The sequence below is a fragment of the Protomyctophum bolini genome (genome assembly GCF_963924005.1).
Source record: "Protomyctophum bolini genome assembly, chromosome: 12".
Lineage (NCBI taxonomy): Eukaryota > Metazoa > Chordata > Actinopteri > Myctophiformes > Myctophidae > Protomyctophum > Protomyctophum bolini.
Genome location: NC_137873.1, coordinates 24,325,853 through 24,347,090, shown reverse-complemented (window position 1 = coordinate 24,347,090; position 21,238 = coordinate 24,325,853). Strand labels below are relative to the sequence as shown.

At 43.3% G+C, this 21,238-nt stretch overlaps 2 protein-coding genes across 2 annotated transcripts; one reads left to right on the top strand and one right to left on the bottom strand.

Annotated features, from left to right (window-relative positions):
- Positions 1-3,484: 3,484 nt before the first annotated feature.
- Positions 3,485-14,394, top strand: c8b (complement component 8, beta polypeptide; the record flags this gene model as incomplete). The annotated part of the gene is made up of 12 exons (XM_080778969.1): positions 3,485-3,570; positions 3,920-4,043; positions 6,013-6,160; positions 7,077-7,221; positions 7,373-7,505; positions 8,455-8,652; positions 9,401-9,641; positions 9,913-10,041; positions 10,224-10,387; positions 11,134-11,287; positions 12,959-13,030; positions 13,597-14,394. 12 exons carry the CDS (start codon positions 3,485-3,487, stop codon positions 13,749-13,751), a joined length of 1,749 nt encoding a protein of 582 aa, XP_080635095.1. The 3' UTR covers positions 13,752-14,394.
- A 1,237-nt stretch (positions 14,395-15,631) lies between these two features.
- On the bottom strand, positions 15,632-20,499 carry c8a (complement component 8, alpha polypeptide; the record flags this gene model as incomplete). Its single annotated transcript, XM_080778968.1, has 8 exons — positions 20,409-20,499; positions 19,831-19,978; positions 18,914-19,103; positions 18,637-18,819; positions 18,122-18,362; positions 16,533-16,690; positions 15,913-16,141; positions 15,632-15,771 (listed from the first exon to the last, which is right to left on the bottom strand). The coding sequence occupies exons 1-8, from the start codon at positions 20,452-20,454 to the stop codon at positions 15,632-15,634; spliced, it is 1,335 nt and encodes a 444-aa protein (XP_080635094.1). The 5' UTR covers positions 20,455-20,499.
- Positions 20,500-21,238: the final 739 nt, after the last annotated feature.

Sequence of the window (21,238 nt, the reverse complement as noted above, 5' to 3'; positions counted from 1 at the left end):
TTCCCTCCCCCGTTCACTGTACTCATCATCCCACTGTTCAGTCACCAATAAAAAAAAACATGTGAATCCCACTTCCCCCTCCTCACGCATTCATTGATTCATTGAATGTTATATATTACGATAATATTATATCAACACTGTCTGTCATCCATTTATGGAACCCAGTGGTTCTGGACTAACCTGACACCACCAGATGGGTTCACAATACATGCAGCCTCCATCTGGGATCCAGGTTGAACCGCCCCGTGTCCGGGACCAACCTAGGCTAAGATGTGGACTCTCGGAGATGTATTTATCCATTCTGACTTTTTCAATCTACGAGAGTCTAAGCCAGTGATACTCAACCTCAGGCCCGCGGGCCACATCAGGCCCGCGGGACCATTATGACTGGCCCACCAATGAAAATCTAAAAAAAAGAAGGAAAAAAAAATCTGGAAAATGAAATAAAAATAAATAAATCTGAATGAAGTTATCTTTAATTACATTATTATAAGTAATACTATTAGAGTTGTACTATTACTCGAACGAAAATAAAAGCTTGGGGGGGGGGGGGGGGAGATGCAATGCAAATGAAAGACATACTGTGTATCCCTATTCCCTGACATAATTTTATAGCTAAACGGACAGAATTCTATTTTATTTGAATGATGAAACCCAGCTGCCATTAATAGTTGGAAATGGAAATGGAAATTGCGGAAATTGCAGAAATGGAAATTGCGGAAATTGTAATTGTGGAAATGGAAATTGCGGAAATTGCGGAAATGGAAATTGCAGAAATGCGGAAATGGAAATTGCGGAAAAAACTCAGTCAGCCATATCACTACTCATTTTTTTTCATGAAAAAGGTCATAGCTGGGTAATCTATTTTCAGGCAAATTGTGTTTATTGTATTTTATTTTACTCAGCCATAACAATTTATTTTCTGTTAACCAACTTGCTGGCTGGCAGGCAGGCAGACAGCTACTCATAGACAGGCAGACAGACAGACAGCTACTCATGGAGAATTGGACAGGCAGGCAGTCAGACAGCTACTCATAGACAGGCAGACAGACAGCTACTCATGGAGAATTGGACAGGCAGGCAGACAGCTACTCATGGACAATTGGACAGGCAGGAAGGCAGACAGCTACTCATAGACAGACAGACAGCTACTCATGGACAATTGGACAGGCAGGAAGGCAGACAGCTACTCATAGACAGACAGACAGCTACTCATAGACAATTGGGCAGGCAGGCAGACAGCTACTCAGACAGACAGACAGCTACTCATGGACAATTGGACAGGCAGGAAGGCAGACAGCTACTCATAGACAGGCAGACAGACAGCTACTCATGGACAATTAGGCAGGCAGGCAGACAGCTACTCATAGACAGGCAGACAGACATCTGCCTGTCTATATTCTGGAAAGCAAGCGAAGACATGACCTACACCGACACGATAATGATTTTTTTTCTTTTTTAAGTAAATGCTATCAGGCGTTTGTTAAGTTAACACTGTTGTCGTTCGCGGGGGTTGTTTACTGTCCTGCTAGCACAACTACCATACGTCATGTAGAAACGTCAATATGATTGACAGACGATCACCTGCCAAGTACTTTGATAAAGGGGGTTACAGCTAGAGATCCCAGATGGAAGTACATTGGGTCTGGCCACACCTAAGATTCCATGCACGGACAGAAGAAGCTGTCGTTTGCTTCATTTCCGGGTTTTTAGACAGCTGGTGGATGGAAAAGCTTGCCCCAGCGGCATTCTGCCGCGTGGGTGGAGCTTCATTTGATGGAAGTTCAAGTGTGCCCAGGCTGATTGTGAAACAAAAGTGATTGTGAAGCAAGCGTCTACTCTCTTCCATCTGGCGGTGTCAGGTTAGTTCTGGACCATGGGGCCCACTAGAAACTCATCGGACCACAGCTCTCAACCTGTGGGGGGCAGTGGTCCCCACATGAAAGAAAGCAAAGACCATTACTGGATCAAAAGTAATATTATAAGAACGGCGCAAGAATTGGGCTTCACATTGATCAAGTCAGTCATTTTTAACATGTTTTTTAGGCCTAAATAATAATAATAATAACAGTCCCTTTTAGCTGTTTGAGAGCATTATCCTTCAGTTTGGATGGTCAGGTCATTGTTATAGTAGTTTTATAGTTTTATTTTATCTTTATAATGTTCATTCTTGGTGTGACCTTTAACTACTGGGATTGATACTGTTTAACAGTAGACGTATTATTTTGCAGGTCTTCTCTTCACTGGATGGCACAGTTGTTTGATTCTGTATTGTCCAAAGTCACGAGGACAATGAAACTTATAAACATTTGCTTTTACTCAACAAGTCTGTTATGGGAATCTTTTGTTTGCAAAGTATTCGGCAACGCTGTGATGTTTGCTCTGTGTTTCCCAGAAATATCAAAAGATTAGGATGATTCATTCCCCTAAAGTTTTAAACTAAAGCATCTCTACATTAGATTAGTAAATTACATGAATTATTTTATTCATGAATAACAAGATTTAGATGACTCATTCACATCAAGCAGACAGCTACTGAAGAGCCAGCTGTTTACCATAAAGGATGGATTTCTCAAATGTCCTTTTATTTATTCATTGATGTATTTATTTGTATGTGTGTTTGTTCATTTGGGGAGTGAGGTCCGTACAGGCCTGTCTCCAGACAGCAGTATGTCAACACAGAGTTAACTTGAACACATATCACTTCATAATTTATAATATCCGCAAGTGTTTGGTCTTCAACTCTGGGTCTCTCCCAGCAGTTGTGGAAAGTAACTAAATGCATGTACTCAATACTGTACTTAAAGAGGTTTTTATTATTAAGTATTTATAATTTTCTGTACTTTTACTTCTGCTCCAATGCATCTCAGAGGCAAATATTGTACTTTTTACTCCACTACTAACTACTCCACTACAATTATTTGAAAACATTTTATATTTGAATTATTATAAAAAGAAAACATATATTAACCACTTTAGCCCTATTTAAACTTTGGCTATTTGAAAATAGACGATCTCAAGCTCACAACGCTCCGCGATGCTTGTAGATCTGATATTTACAAGAATTCAATACATTTCAATGATTTTATACATAATGACACCTTATGAAACCATTCTGCATAATGAGTACTTTCTACTTTAGCTACTTTAAGCACATTTTGAAACCAATACTCTTGTACTTTTACTCAAGTAAAGTATTTATATACAGTACATTGCAGTATTATTATAGGCCTATAGGCCTTAAAAGTAAATCAAATGTGAATACCTATTCCACCACTGTCTCTCAGCCTGGGCTATACTGAATAGCAGCAGAGGTCCCACTCCATGCCCTTCCTGGACGCTATTGATTATTAGCCATTGTTTACACACACACACACACACACACACACACACACACACACACACACACACACACACACACAGCTGAGCAGTGAGTACACTGCTGTGTGTGCTCATTCACTGTCAGACACAACAACACAGCACCATGCTCTCTGTAGGGAGCCTGAGGTGTCCGATCAATGCGTCTCCTCGCTGCCTCCTCCACTTTGCCTTCAGCTTGACACTGCTAAGGTAGGAAGAATGCAACTTTGTTTGTGTTTAGAATGCAACGGATCTGAGCTTATGTTGTGTGTGTGTGTGTGTGTGTGTGTGTGTGTGTGTGTGTGTGTGTGTGTGTGTGTGTGTGTGTGTGTGTGTGTGTGTGTGTGATGTCCCAGGAGTTCTACTATAAGTATGATGTATCGTGTGCCGAAAATACAGTAGCCTTTATGTACAAGCTCAGAATTATTTGGTCCATTATTTGTTCCAATAAAACGTTAGGTAGGCCTATACTTTTCCAGGAATCTGTACACCGTTTAGTTAAAACTCTGTAAAATAAAAAAATACATGTAGATAAAATGTTTTTTCTTTGGTCTAAAAGTTTCAGTCATGTTGCCATAGCCCCAGCCAGCAGCCAGGAGGCCAGAGTTACCGTCCAGCCAGTGGACTGTGTCCTGTCAGACTGGAGCCCGTGGTCACGTTGTGACATCTGTCAGAAGAAGAGGGTGAGCAGAGCGGGCCACACCTGGCCAAACCCTGGAAGGGATATTAATGTGGTTCACACAAATCATTTGATGACCTGCAGCGGTGGTTCCCTATGGAGACACAAAGGAGTTTATTTGTGTCTCTATAGGGAACCACTGATGGTCATTCAATTATTGGCTCAGGAATGCGACAAAAACAAAAGATATCCATGTGTACAAACTGTTACGGGTCCATTTGGTTCCATTTGTATACACTCTCTGAGTTAAAAACCTGTGCAGGTCCATTTGTTTCCTAACCAATGATTTAGCTGGAACCCATGAAGGACCATACCTGCAGTGCTCGTGCATGTATTTTGCCCGCCTGCACTTCCAGCTTTGGCCAGTAGGGCAGAGCAGCTTCACAGTTTCCAGAGGCTCTGGGGTCCTGGTACCGTAGGCATAAAAAGGTAGACACTTCCTTCAGCTCTGGGGCGTGTGTATCTCAAGAGTAGGCAACATGGAGGCAAGCTTTTGCGGTGTTGTATATTAAAGCAGTATATTAGACACCACTTAAGCTAACCAACCAGATAAATGGAGTTCATCAGAAGAAAAGCAGGCAGAGATGAAGGTCTCATCGTGTTGTATTTATTCAAACAAAGACAGAATCCTCCGGCCCGTAGGACACGGAGGCCCACAGCAGGACTGACCGCAAGCATGCTAAGACTCAGTGACAATATATACTTAGAACAGAACAGAGTTGAATACAGCTAGTGGCTGTTGCTTCAGACTGAGTTATTTTACATATAGATGAAAGGAAACAGTTGCTTATCAGAAGTATCTCTGGGCTTCATACAAGACAATGTTTTGATTTACACCTATGACTGATAGCCTCAAAGGATAAGAGACAATGGGGTGTCTGCATCTCTGAGGTGAGAAGCTTCCCAGGCCAGGCTCTGATATGAGGTTTTTGAACAGGACATGGCTGACTGTGGTATATTATGTGCAATTATGAATATTGATTATTAAACGAGGCTTCAGCGGAGCGGAAGCTTGCCAAGCTTCACAGAAAGGGACGCACCATTGCCAATAAGATGCAATGTAAACGTTTGTTTTCTCATGCCAATAAAGCTCCTTTGGATTGAATTGATAAGACCCCGAAAATATGTGCTGTGATTGGCCAGTAGTCACTTGAGTGGCAGCGACGCAGCATGCCTTCCCCACTTGACTTCCGTCTTACGCTGAAGACATGTCTCCAACGAACTGCAGCGGCCATTGAGGCATCTAATTTTTGTGTACGGTATCTATGCCTGCCTGGAACTACCACGGTTCTGGGTGCTTGGTTCAGAGTATGGGACGTCATTGGCGACCACTCATTGGCTGGCCTTTTAGCCAATAGGAAAAAAGTGAGTAAGTGACGAGTGACGACTATAGTTGCAGGCCCTGTTCATTGACAGCTTGTTGCCAAGCTGCAAAAACAACAACCCCAAAAGCTTATAAAGCCTCAAATTGGTATGCATGTGTAACGAGGGACCAATGTCAACTTGTTTAACTGGTCAACTGAGCACTGATTCAAGGCAAACAATGCAGCTCAGCAGTTGTGCTGGTGCAGCGGCGAGCACATAAAAGAGGGACACGTCTTCAGTGTCTGTATTGACTGCCATTCATATATTTGCCCCCCGTGGCCCATAGTGGTACCAGCGCTGCATCTCAATGAGGCTGATAAAGCCACTTGGCTGTTGGCACCACTTTCTGCTGATGTACCGACCAAAAGTACTGCCGGCACGTCTAATCCAGTTTAGACCCGGCAAGATCAAACTAACCTCGACGTGACAACGTCAAGACGCCCCACTAATGTCATTTAGCTTGTTGTATTTTCCTGAACGGTACTGTACTTCACAACCCGGAATCCGGCGGGGGGGAAAATGAAACGTGTGCGCCGGGGGAGCGGTTAACCTCTGACCTGCAATCTGTCCCCCACCCCCCCCCCCCCCCCCCTCTATTCCCAACACAGTATCGCCATGCTAAACTGATCAAGCCGTCTCAGTTCGGAGGGGAGCCATGCAACTTTTATGGCCGTGAAGAAGAGGAATGCACCATTCCAGCCCAGTATACCTGTGACAATGTTCCTCTGTGTGAGGGCTTCCTGTGCACCACCACAGGTACACTGTACAGCCTGGCTTATGTACCCTACCTATAGGTCATTATATACTGTACACTGTACAGCCTGGTTTATGTACCCTACCCTAGGTCATTATATACTGTACACTGCCTGGTTTATGTACCCTACCCTAGGTCATTATATACTGTACAGCCTGGTTTATGTACCCTACCCTAGGTCATTATATACTGAAAATACACTGTATACACTGAAAATACACTGTACAGACTGGTTTATGTACCCTACCCTAGGTCATTATATACTGTACAGCCTGATTTATGTACCCAGGTAACTATATACTGAAAATAGCCAATCTACCAGCTCACATCATGTCACAATGCAATGCATTCCCGTTTTAGTTTTTAGTTTTTTCATTGTTCCAGGGAACAAAAAACTAAAACGGGAATGGGTTAAAGATAGGTTTTCCTTGCTGGGCAGAAACCTCTTATCTCCATATTCTAAGCTATTCTATTCTACAGCCACCTCAAGCAGTTCATTTAATAAAGGCGACTTCTAGAGAGAAACAAGTTGATTATTCTATAAATATAAAACAGTCTGTAAAATTACTTTCAATTTTGGACTCAAGTACCATAATTCGATTTGTAAACCGTTGAACTCAGAGCAGCATGTGTTACTTTTTTCAGGAGGGTGACATTTTAAGTTTGGGGAGAAGCACTTCTCCCTAAAAGTGTGCTTATGTGAGAGTATTAATTCAGTACTTCATCTCTCTTGGCTAGGCAGCCTCTGTAGCTGACCACTAAATGTTTTGTGTTCGGCCCATGGGAGACGATTTTTGATGATACAAGACTGCTTCTTCCCACAAATCTCAATGCTAAAATGTTTGTTCTCCCTCGAGCCAACAACCTAACAAACATGCATTTAGTCCCTGTCACCCACGTCCTGTCCTGTGGTTGCAGGCCGCTGTATTCCCAGACACCTGCGGTGTAACGGGGAGGATGAATGCGGCGACATGTCGGACGAGATAAGCTGCGCCGGTCCCATTCACAAAGCCTGCAGGCAGGAGGCAGAGGAGTACTGGGGCATCGAGAACCTCGCCAAAGGGTCAGTCAATTTTTACATTTATACATAGATTAGGACCACAATGGAAACAAGTCCCCAGGACATTTTTTGTGTTATCCTTTTTCACTCGAATGTCTGACTGTACTCTTCAAGCAATCAATCAGTAACCTTGCTGTGAAACTCTCCGTTTTAGGATCAACGCCTTGAACAGTCACTTGGAGGGTGTGGTGCTGGACAACAGATACTACGCTGGCAGCTGTTTACCTCAGTACATCCAGGATGTCAGGTTCAGGAAGCCCTACAACCTGCAAGAGTACACTACGCAGGTGACAATTAATGACAAGAGTACACTACGCAGGTGACAATTAATGACAAGAGTACACTACGCAGGTGACAATTACGCAGGTGATAATTAATGACAAGAGTACACTACGCAGGTGACAATTACGCAGGTGACAATTAATGACAAGAGTACACTACACAGGTGACAATTAATGACAAGAGTACACTACGCAGGTGACAATTAATGGCAAAAGTACACTACGCAGGTGACAATTAATGACGAGTACACTACATAGGTGACAATTAATGACAAGAGTACACTACGCAGGTGACAATTAATGACAAGAGTACACTACGCAGGTGACAATTAATGACAAGAGTACACTACACAGGTGACAATGACAAGAGTACACTATTCCAGAGTACACTATTCTAGAGTACACTGTTCCGAGTACACTGTTCCAGAACCCCAGGAACGCGCCCAGGGGCCGGGCCGGTTCCAGTGTGCTGCCCCACGTCCGAAACGGTTGAGAAATGACAGAGTTACCGTGTGCCCTCTACTGTACCCTACCCTCTACTGTACTGTACTGTCACACCCGAAATCATCATACAGTTAATATGTGGAAATAAGTCAACCCACCAAAACAACCTTCATTAACCACTTGACCAACCAACCCTATATACTGTACATTCCGGCCCTTTGAAAATAATAGAACAAGCTCACAATGCGTTGCTATTGTGAGCTTGTAGATCAGCTATTTTTATTTGAAATGTTTTCCTTCTTCTTTTTTTAATTCCGGGCTATTAATTGTAACAGAGTGTTTCTACATTGCCGGTATTGATACTTTTACTCAAGTATAGAGAATGTGAGCACTTCTTCCACCCACAAACTGCCTGTATGCCACTCTTCCACAAACTGGCTGTATCCCACTCTTCCACAAACTACCTGTATCCCACTCTTCCACAACCTGCCTGTATCCCACTCTTCCACAGACCAAAGGCTCGTATGATTTCACCATGCAGTCTTCGAGCTCTTCCTCTGTTTACCTGCTAGACAGCAGCATCTCACACAGCAGCACGTACTCCTTCTCTTTTGGCATCGCCATCCCTCAAGTAGCTGAGTTTGGCTTCAGTCACAACGAAAGCAGTGAAAAGAAGTCGGTCAGTAAGATCAGGCGTGCCTCTTCAAAGGTGAGGCTTCTCGTTTAGATTTTGTTTCGTTTGCTTGTAGTTTTTGCTTCACTCTCTTCACAGCTACAATATGTGCAGGTTACAAAGACATGCCAGCAGTGGTGCAAAGTAACAAAGTACATGGACTCAAGTACTGTACTTAAAGGGACACTTCACCCTTTTTGCAAATATATATATATGTAAATGACAGTTTAGAAGATTTAGAACACTTTCTTGGGGGTCTTAATGTGTGTTTTAGCAGTGAGCCCAGTGTCTCTGATGTCATGGACACTGCAGGGCTCACTTACTTCCTGGGCTACAATTCCCATAATGCTTTGGTGCGCTGCTCCTCCTTGTGGATAGGGGGAGGGCTGTTTTACTGAGGCCCAATCCACTCCCTTGCTCACTATTAGCTGCGCGTTCATGTCCACGAGGGCTTGAGGGCTGTCCCATTTGAAATTGGAAAATCTGTGAGGGCTCAGCCCCGCCCCTTTATGCACCCTTTGCTGACTTTTGCTGACTTTGGCAAAGAAACTACCCACAGTTCATAGCGTTACCAGGGGAATGAGAGGAATCCTCCGAACGTCAATCATTTAAGTATGCAAATTAGTTATGTATCGAGGTTAGAATGTCAACAAACAATAGTGCTTTCTCACTGTTCTCAAAGGGAGATGGAATGGAAGGATAGGCTATATATTTAATAGTAGTAATAATAATAATAATAGAAACACAAGGTCTATCATTTTAATCTAAAATACAATGTTAAAAGGCCAACAGCTTCGTGTGGGCCAGAGCAGAGCTGGAGTTGGCCCAGTATGTGCTGAAGCCAGACGACCTGGTGCTGCACCCGGAGTTCCTCCAGCGCCTGCGCGCCCTGCCCTCCCTGTACCTCTACGGGGAGTACAGGCAGCTCTACAGGGACTACGGCACGCACTACGTCACCGACGCCAGCCTCGGCGGCAACTACGAGTTCACCATCGTCCTGGACAAAGAGAAGCTGGAGAAATCAGGTGGCCATGCCAAGTCACGCCTTAATAAAGTGGTTCTCCACCTTTTCAGGCCGTGAACCCCCCAAACAATCTTATTTGACCTGGGGGTCTGTGGCGTGGACAGCACAAAATGAAGAGGTTATAAGAAGTAGTGAAAATAGCCGATGCTGCTATTTTCACCAGTTTTGGCCCCTGGCAAATCTCTCTTTTGAGTCTCGACCTGAAAGGTTTAATGGAACCACTGGTGTACAGTGTAGTGGACATGGTTGTAATTGTTTGTCTCTTTCTCCAGACTACTCATTGGACTACTACAAAGATTGCATTCAGCTAGGCATGAAGGTTGGAGCCAACATTGAGGGCATATACGTGTCGGTGGGGGTGGATGCTGGAGGCTGTGACTCGCTGCTCAACGAGATGGGAAGTGAGTGAGACACACAACGTTACACCGTCTGGCAGAAACCTCCTATTTCCATATTCTAACTAGTAAATTAGCGCCCTATACTTGATCATACTACAACATCTTCAACTGTATGCTTCATTTCATCTCTGTGTCTCTCTGTGTCTGTCTCTTTGTCTCTCTCCCTCTTCCTCTCCCTCCCTCAGAGGATACAGTGCATGGCAGCATGGTGGAGGATTTCATTGTCACTGTGAGGGGAGGTAGCAGTGAGTCAATCGCTGGACTGTTGTCCAAGACACTCCCAACCTCAGACCTGATGAGGCTGTGGGGCGAAGGCATCCGCTTCAACCCTGCTTTCATTCGCAGAACGGTGAGGAGCTCAACCCGTCTGTCTGTCTGTCTGTCTGTCTGTCTGTCTGTCTGTCTGTCTGTCTGTCTGTCTGTCTGTCTGTCTGTCTGTCTGTCTGTGCACTTACTCAAAGGCGTATCTTCTGGGTTTTTACCAACTGCTGGTGGATGGGAAATTAAGCTTGCGTGCAGCATTGGCAAAGCATTGGCCGACACTGCAAGTTGCAGCCGTGCGCAAGCTTAGTTTTCCATCCACCAGCTGTTTAAAAACCAGGAAGTGACTCCTGCTCTAAGCTGCATCTTGCATCTCCGTGACTCTACTGTATGGGAGTATGGGTGGGTTTTCAGTATATCTGAATAGCTCAATGGACTGGGCAGATCGGATGGGGAAAAGTATAGTTCTATTCCTGAAAAGTAGCAATGCGAAAATGGAAGCCATCGATGTCACGATAATACAAATATAAATATTTTTTTAAACAAATCTTGTTTTAAAGATAATCTGCCTAACTATGATGTCACTGGAGGCCGGGTTTCTGAACTGCCCACAGCCCTCCTATATGAGACACAGACCGAGTAGAAAATAAAGTGGTATTTTATCATGAACATTAGTGAGGACCAATTATATAAAGATAGGATAAAAAGTGTTGAAGTGGTCCCTTTATACTCCTGAGCTGATCCAGTTTGACAGACGAGACCAATCACTAGAAAATCAACCAATCATAGCTGGGCCTTATAGTTGTACACCTACGCGTCTACCCGTCCGATCAGACTCGGCCGCTGTATGAGCTGGTGATCCCCAGAGACTTCTCCAGCGCTGACACCCTGAAGAGGAACATGAAGAGAGCTCTGGCGGAGTACCTGGAGGAGGCCAGCCCCTGCCGCTGCGCTCCCTGTCTGAACAACGGGATCGCCGTTCTAAAAGGTAACAACAACTGGAATAAATGGTGCATTTTTATAGCGCCTTTATTCAAGGCGCTTTACATATATTGTGCATTACATTCACCTATTCATACACCGATGGCGGCGGAAACCATGCAAGGCACCAACCAGCACATCAGGAGCAATTCGGGGTTCAGTGTCTTGCTCAAGGACACTTCGACACTAACTCTGGGGGAGCCCGGGTTCGAACTGCAACCTTGCGGTTACCATCCGGCCACTCTACCCCTGAGCCACCGCTGCCCGCCGGAATCTGATTTACATCAAAAGTAACAGATCCACAAGCCTGAAACTAATCTGATTTACATCAAAAGTAACAGATCCACAAGCCTGAAACTAATCTGATTTACATCAAAAGTAACAGATCCACAGCCTGAAACGCTGAATCTGATTTACATCAAAAGTAACAGATCCACAAGCCTGAAATCTGATTTACATCAAAAGTAACAGATCCACAAGCCTGAAACTAATCTGATTTACATCAAAAGTAACAGATCCACAGCCTGAAACGCTGAATCTGATTTACATCAAAAGTAACAGATCCACAAGCCTGAAATCTGATTTACATCAAAAGTAACAGATCCACAAGCCTGAAACGAATCTGATTTACATCCAAAGTAACAGATCCACAAGCCTGAAACGAATCTGATTTACATCAAAGTAACAGATCCAGAGCCTGAAACGAATCTGATTTACATCCAAAGTAACAGATCCACAAGCCTGAAACGGAATCTGATTTACATCAAAGTAACAGATCCACAAGCCTGAAACTAATCTGATTTACATCTAAAGTAACAGATCCACAACCTGAAACGCGGCGTGAAGCAACGTGATTTGAGCTTGTCGATCTGCTACTTTTGTGTTTTTTGGGGAAATTTAAATACTGGAAAGTAACAGTTTGGGCTTCTACCAGCCTCAGATCTTAGTGGGCTAGCTTAAAATAGTGTTGTAAACGTAGTATTGTGGAGACTATGGGCTGTATTTTGCGTGTCTTAGGTACCAGGTCTTATTCCCTAACTTGAGTAAACTAAAGACCTGGATGCGTGATCAATGCTCTTTGGCCACTCAGAATAGCCAAATGGCATTGATCACGCCTCCAGGTCTTTAGTTTACTCAAGTTAGGGAATAAGACCTGGTACTTAAGACACGCAAAATACAGCCCTAAAAGTCGGGACAAGGCTACTTCCTCTCCTCTGAGAAGCGTAAACCTAGTCTGTGCTGATATTAAACCAGGAGCAGAGGAGGTCAGATTGAGGTTGCCCCAGAGCATGTATTGCATCATCAAACTCCACTCCTCGCTGGTTGACCCCTGATCCACTTGTTCTTATTGTTTGCCACCAGTGCAGGTCTGCACTCTGCTGTGCACATCTCCTTTATAGTTTGGTATTTTCATTTCCATACAACAAGCTACATTTTCCCAGATAGAGAAGTTATTTGACCGGCTCGTGCATTGAGGCCTATTTACTGCTTGAGAATAACTCTGTAGTAGATTCCTTTGAATTGTCTATTCAATATAGATTTATCTTTCTTTCTTGCTACTAATACACTTACGAAATGTTTCTATTTTATCATCATATTGAATCAGACTGTGATAACTATGGTATATGGCTGTTGATAATAATTGATATGATTATTATATCATGTCCTCCCTTCTTAGGCACCAGGTGTGACTGCATTTGTCCAACAGGCTACTCTGGGAAGGGCTGTGAGATCACTAAGCGACGAAAAGGTTAGGCTCTAAGAGACATAAATAAGCCTCCCCCTGGCCAGCCGGGGCGCTTGATGGAGGGGAAAGGAACTGGTCGGAATAACGTGTTCCTTCCACGCGCTACGTCCAACCAGGGAAACTCCCCCCTGTCAGGTGTAAAGGAGCAACTTGGACACTCAGGCATGAAGGAAGCATGAGTTCAAGTCCGTTGCTCTCCCCAGGTTGGCGGAGGGTGTGTAGAGCCCAGGATCACATTAGATAATTGACACAAGGGTGAAAAATGGGTTACAAAATCGTGGGATAAAAATGAGTTAAAAAAAAGAAACATAAATATCATCTTCTGATTATATGATTACGTATATGTAATTTATCTTGCGTTGAAAATAAGCAAAATAAGATAATATTGTTTTCTGGATGAATCTTTATTTCTTATGCACTTAAGCCATACCGTATTTTAAACTTGTCATATGATGGTGTTGCACAACAATAGGCAATCTAAAAGCTCTTTTGCACATTTTTGGCTAAAATGGGACACTGGGTTGGAAGTGTTTAACAAATGAAATGACTCAATCTTTTCCCACCACCAGATCTAGCCATCCAGGGCAGTTGGAGCTGCTGGGGGGCGTGGTCACCATGCAGCCATGGGTCTAAGACAAGGAGCCGGCGTTGTGACAACCCGGAACCAAGCAACGGAGGTCTAGCATGCAGAGGACCCACGCAAGAACCTACTGAATGCTTTTAGGATATTAAGACCTGAGGCCGAGGCGGGGTTGGCGAAAGGGCCTTTCTGTGTGGAGTTTCCGTGTCCCCTAGGGTAGGTACCCTCACAAAAACATGCAGTAATCCTGGTCTCTAAACTTCCTCCCCCTGGCCAGCCTGATGGAGGGGAAAGGAACTGGTTGGAATAACGTGTTCCTTCCACACTCTACGTCCAACCAGGGAAACTCCCCCCTGTCAGGTGTAAAGGAGCAACTTGGACACTCATGCATGAAGGAAGCATGAGTTCAAGTCCGTTGCTCTCCCCAGGTTGGCGGAGGGTGTGTAGAGACCAGGATCACATTAGATAATTGACACATGGGTGAAAAATGGGTTACAAAAATCATGGGATAAAAAATGATATATATATTTAAAAAAGAAAGACATGAGGCTGATTCTACACATGTCTTCTAAACAGTTTTCTGAAATAAATGTCTTGCTATATCAGCTTTTTCATGTCAAGGACCCCCAAAATGATATGTCGGCTATTTGGCCACATAACCCCCAGAAGAAATGTTAGAATATATATTCAAAAAAAGCAGATCTACAAGCTCGTAGCTTGTATATCTCATATTTTTAAATAGCCCTGCCAAAGTATAAAATAATGGTTAAAGTGGTTAAAATCTAAAATGACATGATGCTGTCCTGTTTTAATGGGTTAACAATATGCACATTAGGCAGCTCGTGAACCTTGAAATAAAATAAGAATTTGCTTCCTTGAGAGTAACGGGTCGATTTGTGGTGTAAGAATGTGATTTCTGTTTACACAAACAGCCAGAGTAAAGTACACTAGTTGTATTGTACAAGGGCTAAACCTATAGCCTATGAGTGTGTTTCAGTCAGTTCACTTCCCCTGGGCTGTGTACTGTCCTGATTTCCCCTTTTATCCAAATGTTGTTGTGTGGAGGTTAATATCATTAACCTTCACATGAGGGGGCGTCCGCTGAACACTGACCTGAATCACTCTCTACAGATAACGGAAGAGGCACGACACACACAATGAATTTATTCCTGCTCTTGTTTGTGTTTCATTTTCAAGTCACCATTTGCATGCAATAGTTCCAGAATAAAGAAATATATTACCGTAATAATAATTCAAGGATGAAGTTGCACATATGTTGCACGCATGTACAGTATATATGCTACAGTGCATGTTTATTTATGAGGAAAAAAAATCTAAATTCACCACAAATACTGTAGCTCATACTGTAGGTCAAGAATAGGGATAAGGAGGTTAATCCCAATACAACAACAAGCTAAAAGACAATATTGTCGTCGGTTTGCTCCAGATGTTGACTTGGGCAGTGGTGTAAACTAAGTAACCAAGTACATTTACTTAAGTACTGTACTGTACTTAAGTTCAATTTTGAGGTATTTGTACTTTACTTGAGTATTTACAATTTACAATACTTTTACTTCTACTCCACTACATCTCGGATCCAAATATTGCACTTTTACTCCACTACATTTATTTGAAAACTTTAGTTACTATAGTTACTTAGTTTGTAGATTTAGATTATTACAAAACATTAACTTATACATATATACCTACCGTATACATTTTGGCCATTTGAAAATAGCTGATCTACAAGCTCACAATGCGTTCGCTATATGACGCATTGTGATCTTGAAGATCTGCTATTGTCAAAATATTTAGTACTTTCTACTTTTGATGCCAATACTTTTGTACTATTACTCAAGCTAATTTTTTATGTCCAGACTTACTTGTAACAGAGAACTTCTACATTGCACTATTGGTACTTTTATTTAAGTAAAACACAAGACCACAACAACACAAGTACCAGTACCCCCTCCCAGCCCTCGGCCTGGGAGGGGGTGCCCAGGCACCACTTGGGAGACATCACTTCAGCAGCCCTGGGCCTGGGAGGGGGTGCCCAGGCATGGCGCTCCACCGCTGTCTGGCGCTGGGTTGTTACAAAGCCGGGTCCGAGTCTTCCTCCCTGACTGACAGGGCGACCACTGGCCCCAGCATGACCACTCTCCATCTGATGCCTCAGCTGTTGTATAGACATTACAGTCAGTCCTTTAGTTGCCCCCTACTGTGTGTGATTCCAGTTTCCAGTTGACAAATTGAAAACACTATGCACTCGTGTGTGTTAACCAATACTTGTATTTGACCTCCTCACCTGTCCTGGTGTGCTGCTCGCAGGCATCTCCCCGGTAGCCTTCCTTACAGATGCATTGGCAGACCGTGCCCCTGGCAAGGACGCGCAGGCCGTTGTTCCTGCAGGGGCCACAGCGACACGTGTTGAACTCCTGCATATACTGGTCCCAGGCTCTCCTCAGGTGGGCCAGCCTCTGGCCCACGTGGTCCGCAGCCATGCTGAAACGCACCAGCTCGTAGATGGGCATGACCTGGTTCATGGACATGAGAGAGAGAGAGAGATAAAAAAAGAAAGGGGAGATTGTATGGTGTGGTATGGTGTGAATTTTACGTAGATTGGGCAGGACAGGAGCGCTCAACTTGGACAACACCAGAAACTCATAATTTATTTAATTACTCATTTGTCTTCATTTCCCTTTCCATTCTTTTTTCTTTTCTTTTTTTTAAAAAGGGGGGGAAAATTAAGAAATAAAGAAAAAGGAAATGTATGTTACAGTACATGTGGGACACTGGAAGATCCACATGAGGGGAAACTCACGTGGTCCGGGCTCAGCCTAAACCTGGAGCAAACAGCTAGCGTCACGCCAGCGCGCGCTAACTGGTGTATAAAATGTGTTAAATGTAAGACAAAGAAAGGTTTACCTCGTAATCAATGAGTGTGGGGTTGTACTTGAGGGTCTTTCCCCATTTCCTGTAGGTGTCAGGGTCCCTATAGGGCACCAAGGCAACACCACGCTGGAGGGTTCCACCATTCACTAGCGTGAACTCATCCACAATAAACTCTGCTGAGGAACTGCTACCTAAACACATCAACAACATAAATGTATGTTTCCCATAATCTCAACACTAAACTCATGAGACATGCACTGCCTAATATTTACACCGTAGTACGACGGTGTTGCCTGCCAAACATAACACCCTCTTGCGTATAAATACATTGGTATAAATAAATTGGGCCTAGTGTAGCAGAGTGGCTCAGAGCCTTAGCCTGATGGCCTCAAAAGTCTAATTCTCTCCCCGAGTTCATAGGGATATCCCTTTGGTCTAGTGGTTAAGATATTGGACTTTCATGTGGGAGACCAGTTCAAATCCCGGGCGTTACACTAACACACAAAGCAATAACTATAATACTATTGTTCACCACTGTTGGCCACTTCAGATAGAACTATTTTTCTAACAATATATTTATACGGTATATTTATAGTTATAGTGCTTTGTGTGGACACTGCATGACCAGCCCATTAAAGGTAGTTCACCTAAAAAACCCAGACTTATTTTCTATCAATTACACACCCCATGAAGCCTTAGTAGGAGTAGGAGACTCAGTAGGAGACTCTTTGACTCCCCCGATCATCAAATAATTGGCTCAGGAATGCAACAAAAACAAAAACGTCTCCTTGAATTCATGGCGATTTTTTAATATTGATAGAAAATAAGTCCTTTTTTGTGTGTTGGAAAATAAAACATTTTTCATGTACTGCTACAAATAACATGTTGAGCTTAAAGGACCACTTCACCACTTTTCAACCTATCTTCATATAATTGGTCCTCACAATCATGATAAAAATAGCAACAAAATAAATCCTACTCGGTCTGTGTCTCATACAGTAGGAGCGCTGTGGGCAGGTCAGAAACCCAGCCACCAGTGACATCATTGATGGGAAATCAAGCTAATAGAAACTGCAGGTTTCAGGTCACTGGTTTCTGAACTGCCCACAGCCCTCCTATGAGACACAGACAAATGACAGAGTAGAAAAACATTGTGATAGTTTACATTAGTGAGGACCAATTATATGAAGATGGGTTGAAAAGTGATGAAGTGGTCCTTTAAGCTCAACATGTTATTTGTAGCAGTACATGAAAAATGTTTGATGATTTTATTCTCCAACACACTTAATAACTTTGGTTTTATTCAGGTATTGCACTGACTCACCTGTGGTACCACCTCCACTTTTCCAACATTCTTCGCCTTTAACGGTGAGACCAAGTTCCACCTGTTTGGAATGGCCAAGGGGAGTGTTTAAACCAAATGAACCACCAAGACATCTGCCCACGGTACTACCGCTCATGTCTGTAAAAGTACACAGGAATGGAAAAAAATGTTCAGACGTAATTTTACTTTACTTGAGTAGATGTCATTTTTTCAAGTACAGTTAGATTACAGGTGAAAACCTATAAAATAATTTAAAGAAAATGGAAATAGCAGATGATCATTTAAAAAAGCAGCCTACGACTAGATGCCATCTTCTGTTTGTCGGTGATAATGATGTGTTCCAGTGTTCCTCCCATGGATCCCTCGGTGACGTAATGCGTTCCGTAGGTGTTAAGGAAGCGGCCGTACAACCCATAGTCATAGCTCACTGGGAGTTCCATGAGAGACTGGTACATGTCCTCGTGGAGCATCAGCTTATCACTTCTCATCTTGAACCAGGCCGTTTGCACTTTGGAAAGGAGCCTAATGAACCCAACATCCTAAAGGGCCAAATGACAAACCACAATGGTCAAGAGGTGCACGCACATCCACAAATTGCAACGGGTGCAGGATCCAAAAAAAGATTGAGAGGAGATCCGCACCACAGTTTTAAAAGCACCCAAAATTATTTATTGACAACAGAGCGGACAAAAAATGACAAATGACAAACAACTCATGTGGCCAGAGTGGATTATTTTAAATTAACAGTCAACCATGACGATGTGGAATAAGAAAGGCATTGGACAGAATTGTCTTTTGAGACATGTACTTTACCTTGGATTTATAACTTGTAACATTGGTGATGAATTCGTTCTCCTGGCTGCCATGTAATCCAACTTCAACCGGGCCGACCCCGACTGTCACACCTAAATTGAAAGAACCACCTTCTTTCCGTGCATTTAGCAACTGAACCATGTCTTCAAAGTATTCATCGGTGCCCTCGGAAGAAGCTTCAGCCTGTATGGGACGCGGGAAAGTTGTAAAAGTTGTTTAACACAGCACAACGTGGTCAGATGCATAAAGAACATGTCAAATGTGGCTTTTACAGCACCATAAATTGGTAGGTGAGGTAGTTGTAAGGTTTCCGGTAGTTTTTCTCAGCGTCGTTGTAGTTCAGGTTTTCACAGAAGGCGTCATAGGTCCAATCTCTCCATTCTCCGTTGTAGACATATTCACACGTTTCTCCAAAGTAATTTGGGTCCAGAACTTGATCCACAAAGTCCTCCGTCAGGACATTGAAGCTAACAAATTAAATCAGTTCACAATTAGTCATTGAGTCATGCCCCCTGAGACTCTAGGGCTAAGAGGTGATGAGATAATTCATCAGGCCATGTCGAGAGCAGTTTTATTGTATTTGTGCACTAGGCCAGTGGTTCTCAACCTGAGGGTTGGGAACCCACATGATTCTTGGGGGTCCCCAGATGAACAATAAAAGAAAGAAAGAAGTTAAAAAATATATCATTACTGCATCAAAAGTAATTAACAAACTATAGGATACTATAAATAAAAGTACCAATAGTGCAATGTAGAAGTTCTCTGTTACAAGTAAGTCTGGACATAAAAAATTAGCTAGGATACTATAAACATTGGCAAATTGTCCAATAATATAAGAGGCAAACATTGTGAAAATATCCAATGTACAAGCTCACAATGCCTCGCAACCCGAGGCGATGTGAGCTTGTAGATCTGCTATTCTCACATTCTGTATCTGTGGAACCGAGTCAAACAAAATGTAATTCCTCAACTCCTACATTCCATGCATGGGCTTCTCAGGGTGGCTGGTCCCCAGTTCAAATATGATTAGTTAATAGTTTGGGGGATCACAGCCTTAAAAGGTTGAGAACCATGCACTGTACCCTACTAGGCTAGAAAACAAAACAATTACATGAGTACTTTTGATAGGAAGTTGACAGCAACGCAACACAATGTAATAATTATGAGCACTGCATGCAGAATCAATCTGTATACCCCTGCGTGCCGTGTATTGCCCCGGGGATGGGTAGAATAATGGAGCACAGATCATTTCTGTAGTTGTAGTGTGTACAGTTTGTCTCGTCATTATCAAACTGACAGTCTGACTCTCCATTACACTCGAGCAGCTGGCTGATGCATCGTCCTGAAGACACAACATAATTATACTGTACATTAATGCCCCCTCTAACTCTCTCTCTCTCTTTCTCTCTCCCCTCTCTCTCTCTCTCTCTCTCTCTCTGACACACACACACACACACACACACACACACACACACACACTACTGCACTGTACACTCATGCACACATAGAATTAACATTAACACACACATGCACAGTGCACACGTACACAGGCTAACATATTAATGTAATATAAGTGTGCACTGTCTTTCTCTCTCTCTCTCTCTCTCTCTCTCTCTCTCACTCTCTCTCACACACACACACACACACACACACACACACACACACACACACACACACACACACACGCACGCACGCACGCACACACGCAAGACCTTCCTCAGAAGAACCATGAAGGTTTTGCCTGAGGGGTTGTTGTAGTAGATGACATCAACCTGACACTGCGCATGTGAAGCTCTCTCCGCAGTAGTCGTCCACCATGCATTGTGTTGTAGCAGCCGGACATGCCCATTTGTCCCAGAGAAGTCCAAGGCATTGTAACCCGCCATACTGAGAAGGCTTCTCCACAGACCGGAAACGGTACTAAGATCCATGGAGCGAAAATAACAACAACCTATCAATTCAGATTACCAAAACAGCGACACTACAAGGACTACACGTAAATCCGTTGGTAGATGATGCCTTTGCTTCAGCTGCATAAAGAAAGAGATCTCTATACTGTAGTGTAGAAAATACACTATGGGTTCAATAAAGCACAACAGCTTTTCATTATAGGAACACTTCTATAATTGTGGTGATAATTAACCGCACAAAAGTCCCAAACCATCCAAGATATAGTGACAGAAACGTATAATCCCATAAAATCCACAAATAATCCCCCAATGCTTTCCCATAGGCAAACAATAACACAATGGTAGAACAATAATGAATATGGATGTGAAGTGAGGGGCGATCTTATCATCGTACATATACCAGTAAGACGCGCAAACGCGGGAAGCGAACGCAGCTGAGACCCTGCAGATCATGTCTGTCTGTCTGTCTGTCTGTCTGTCTGTCTGTCTCTCTGTCTCTCTGTCTGTCTGTCTCTCTGTCTCTCTGTCTCTCTCTCTCTCTCTCTCTCTCTCTCTCTCTCTCTCTCTCTCTCTCTCTCTCTCTCTCTCTCTCTCTCTCTCTCTCTCTCTCTCTCTCTCTCTCTCTCTCTCCTCTCTGTATATGTGGACCTGGCCCCTTTTGTGCCCATATATAGAGCTGAGTGGACCTGGCC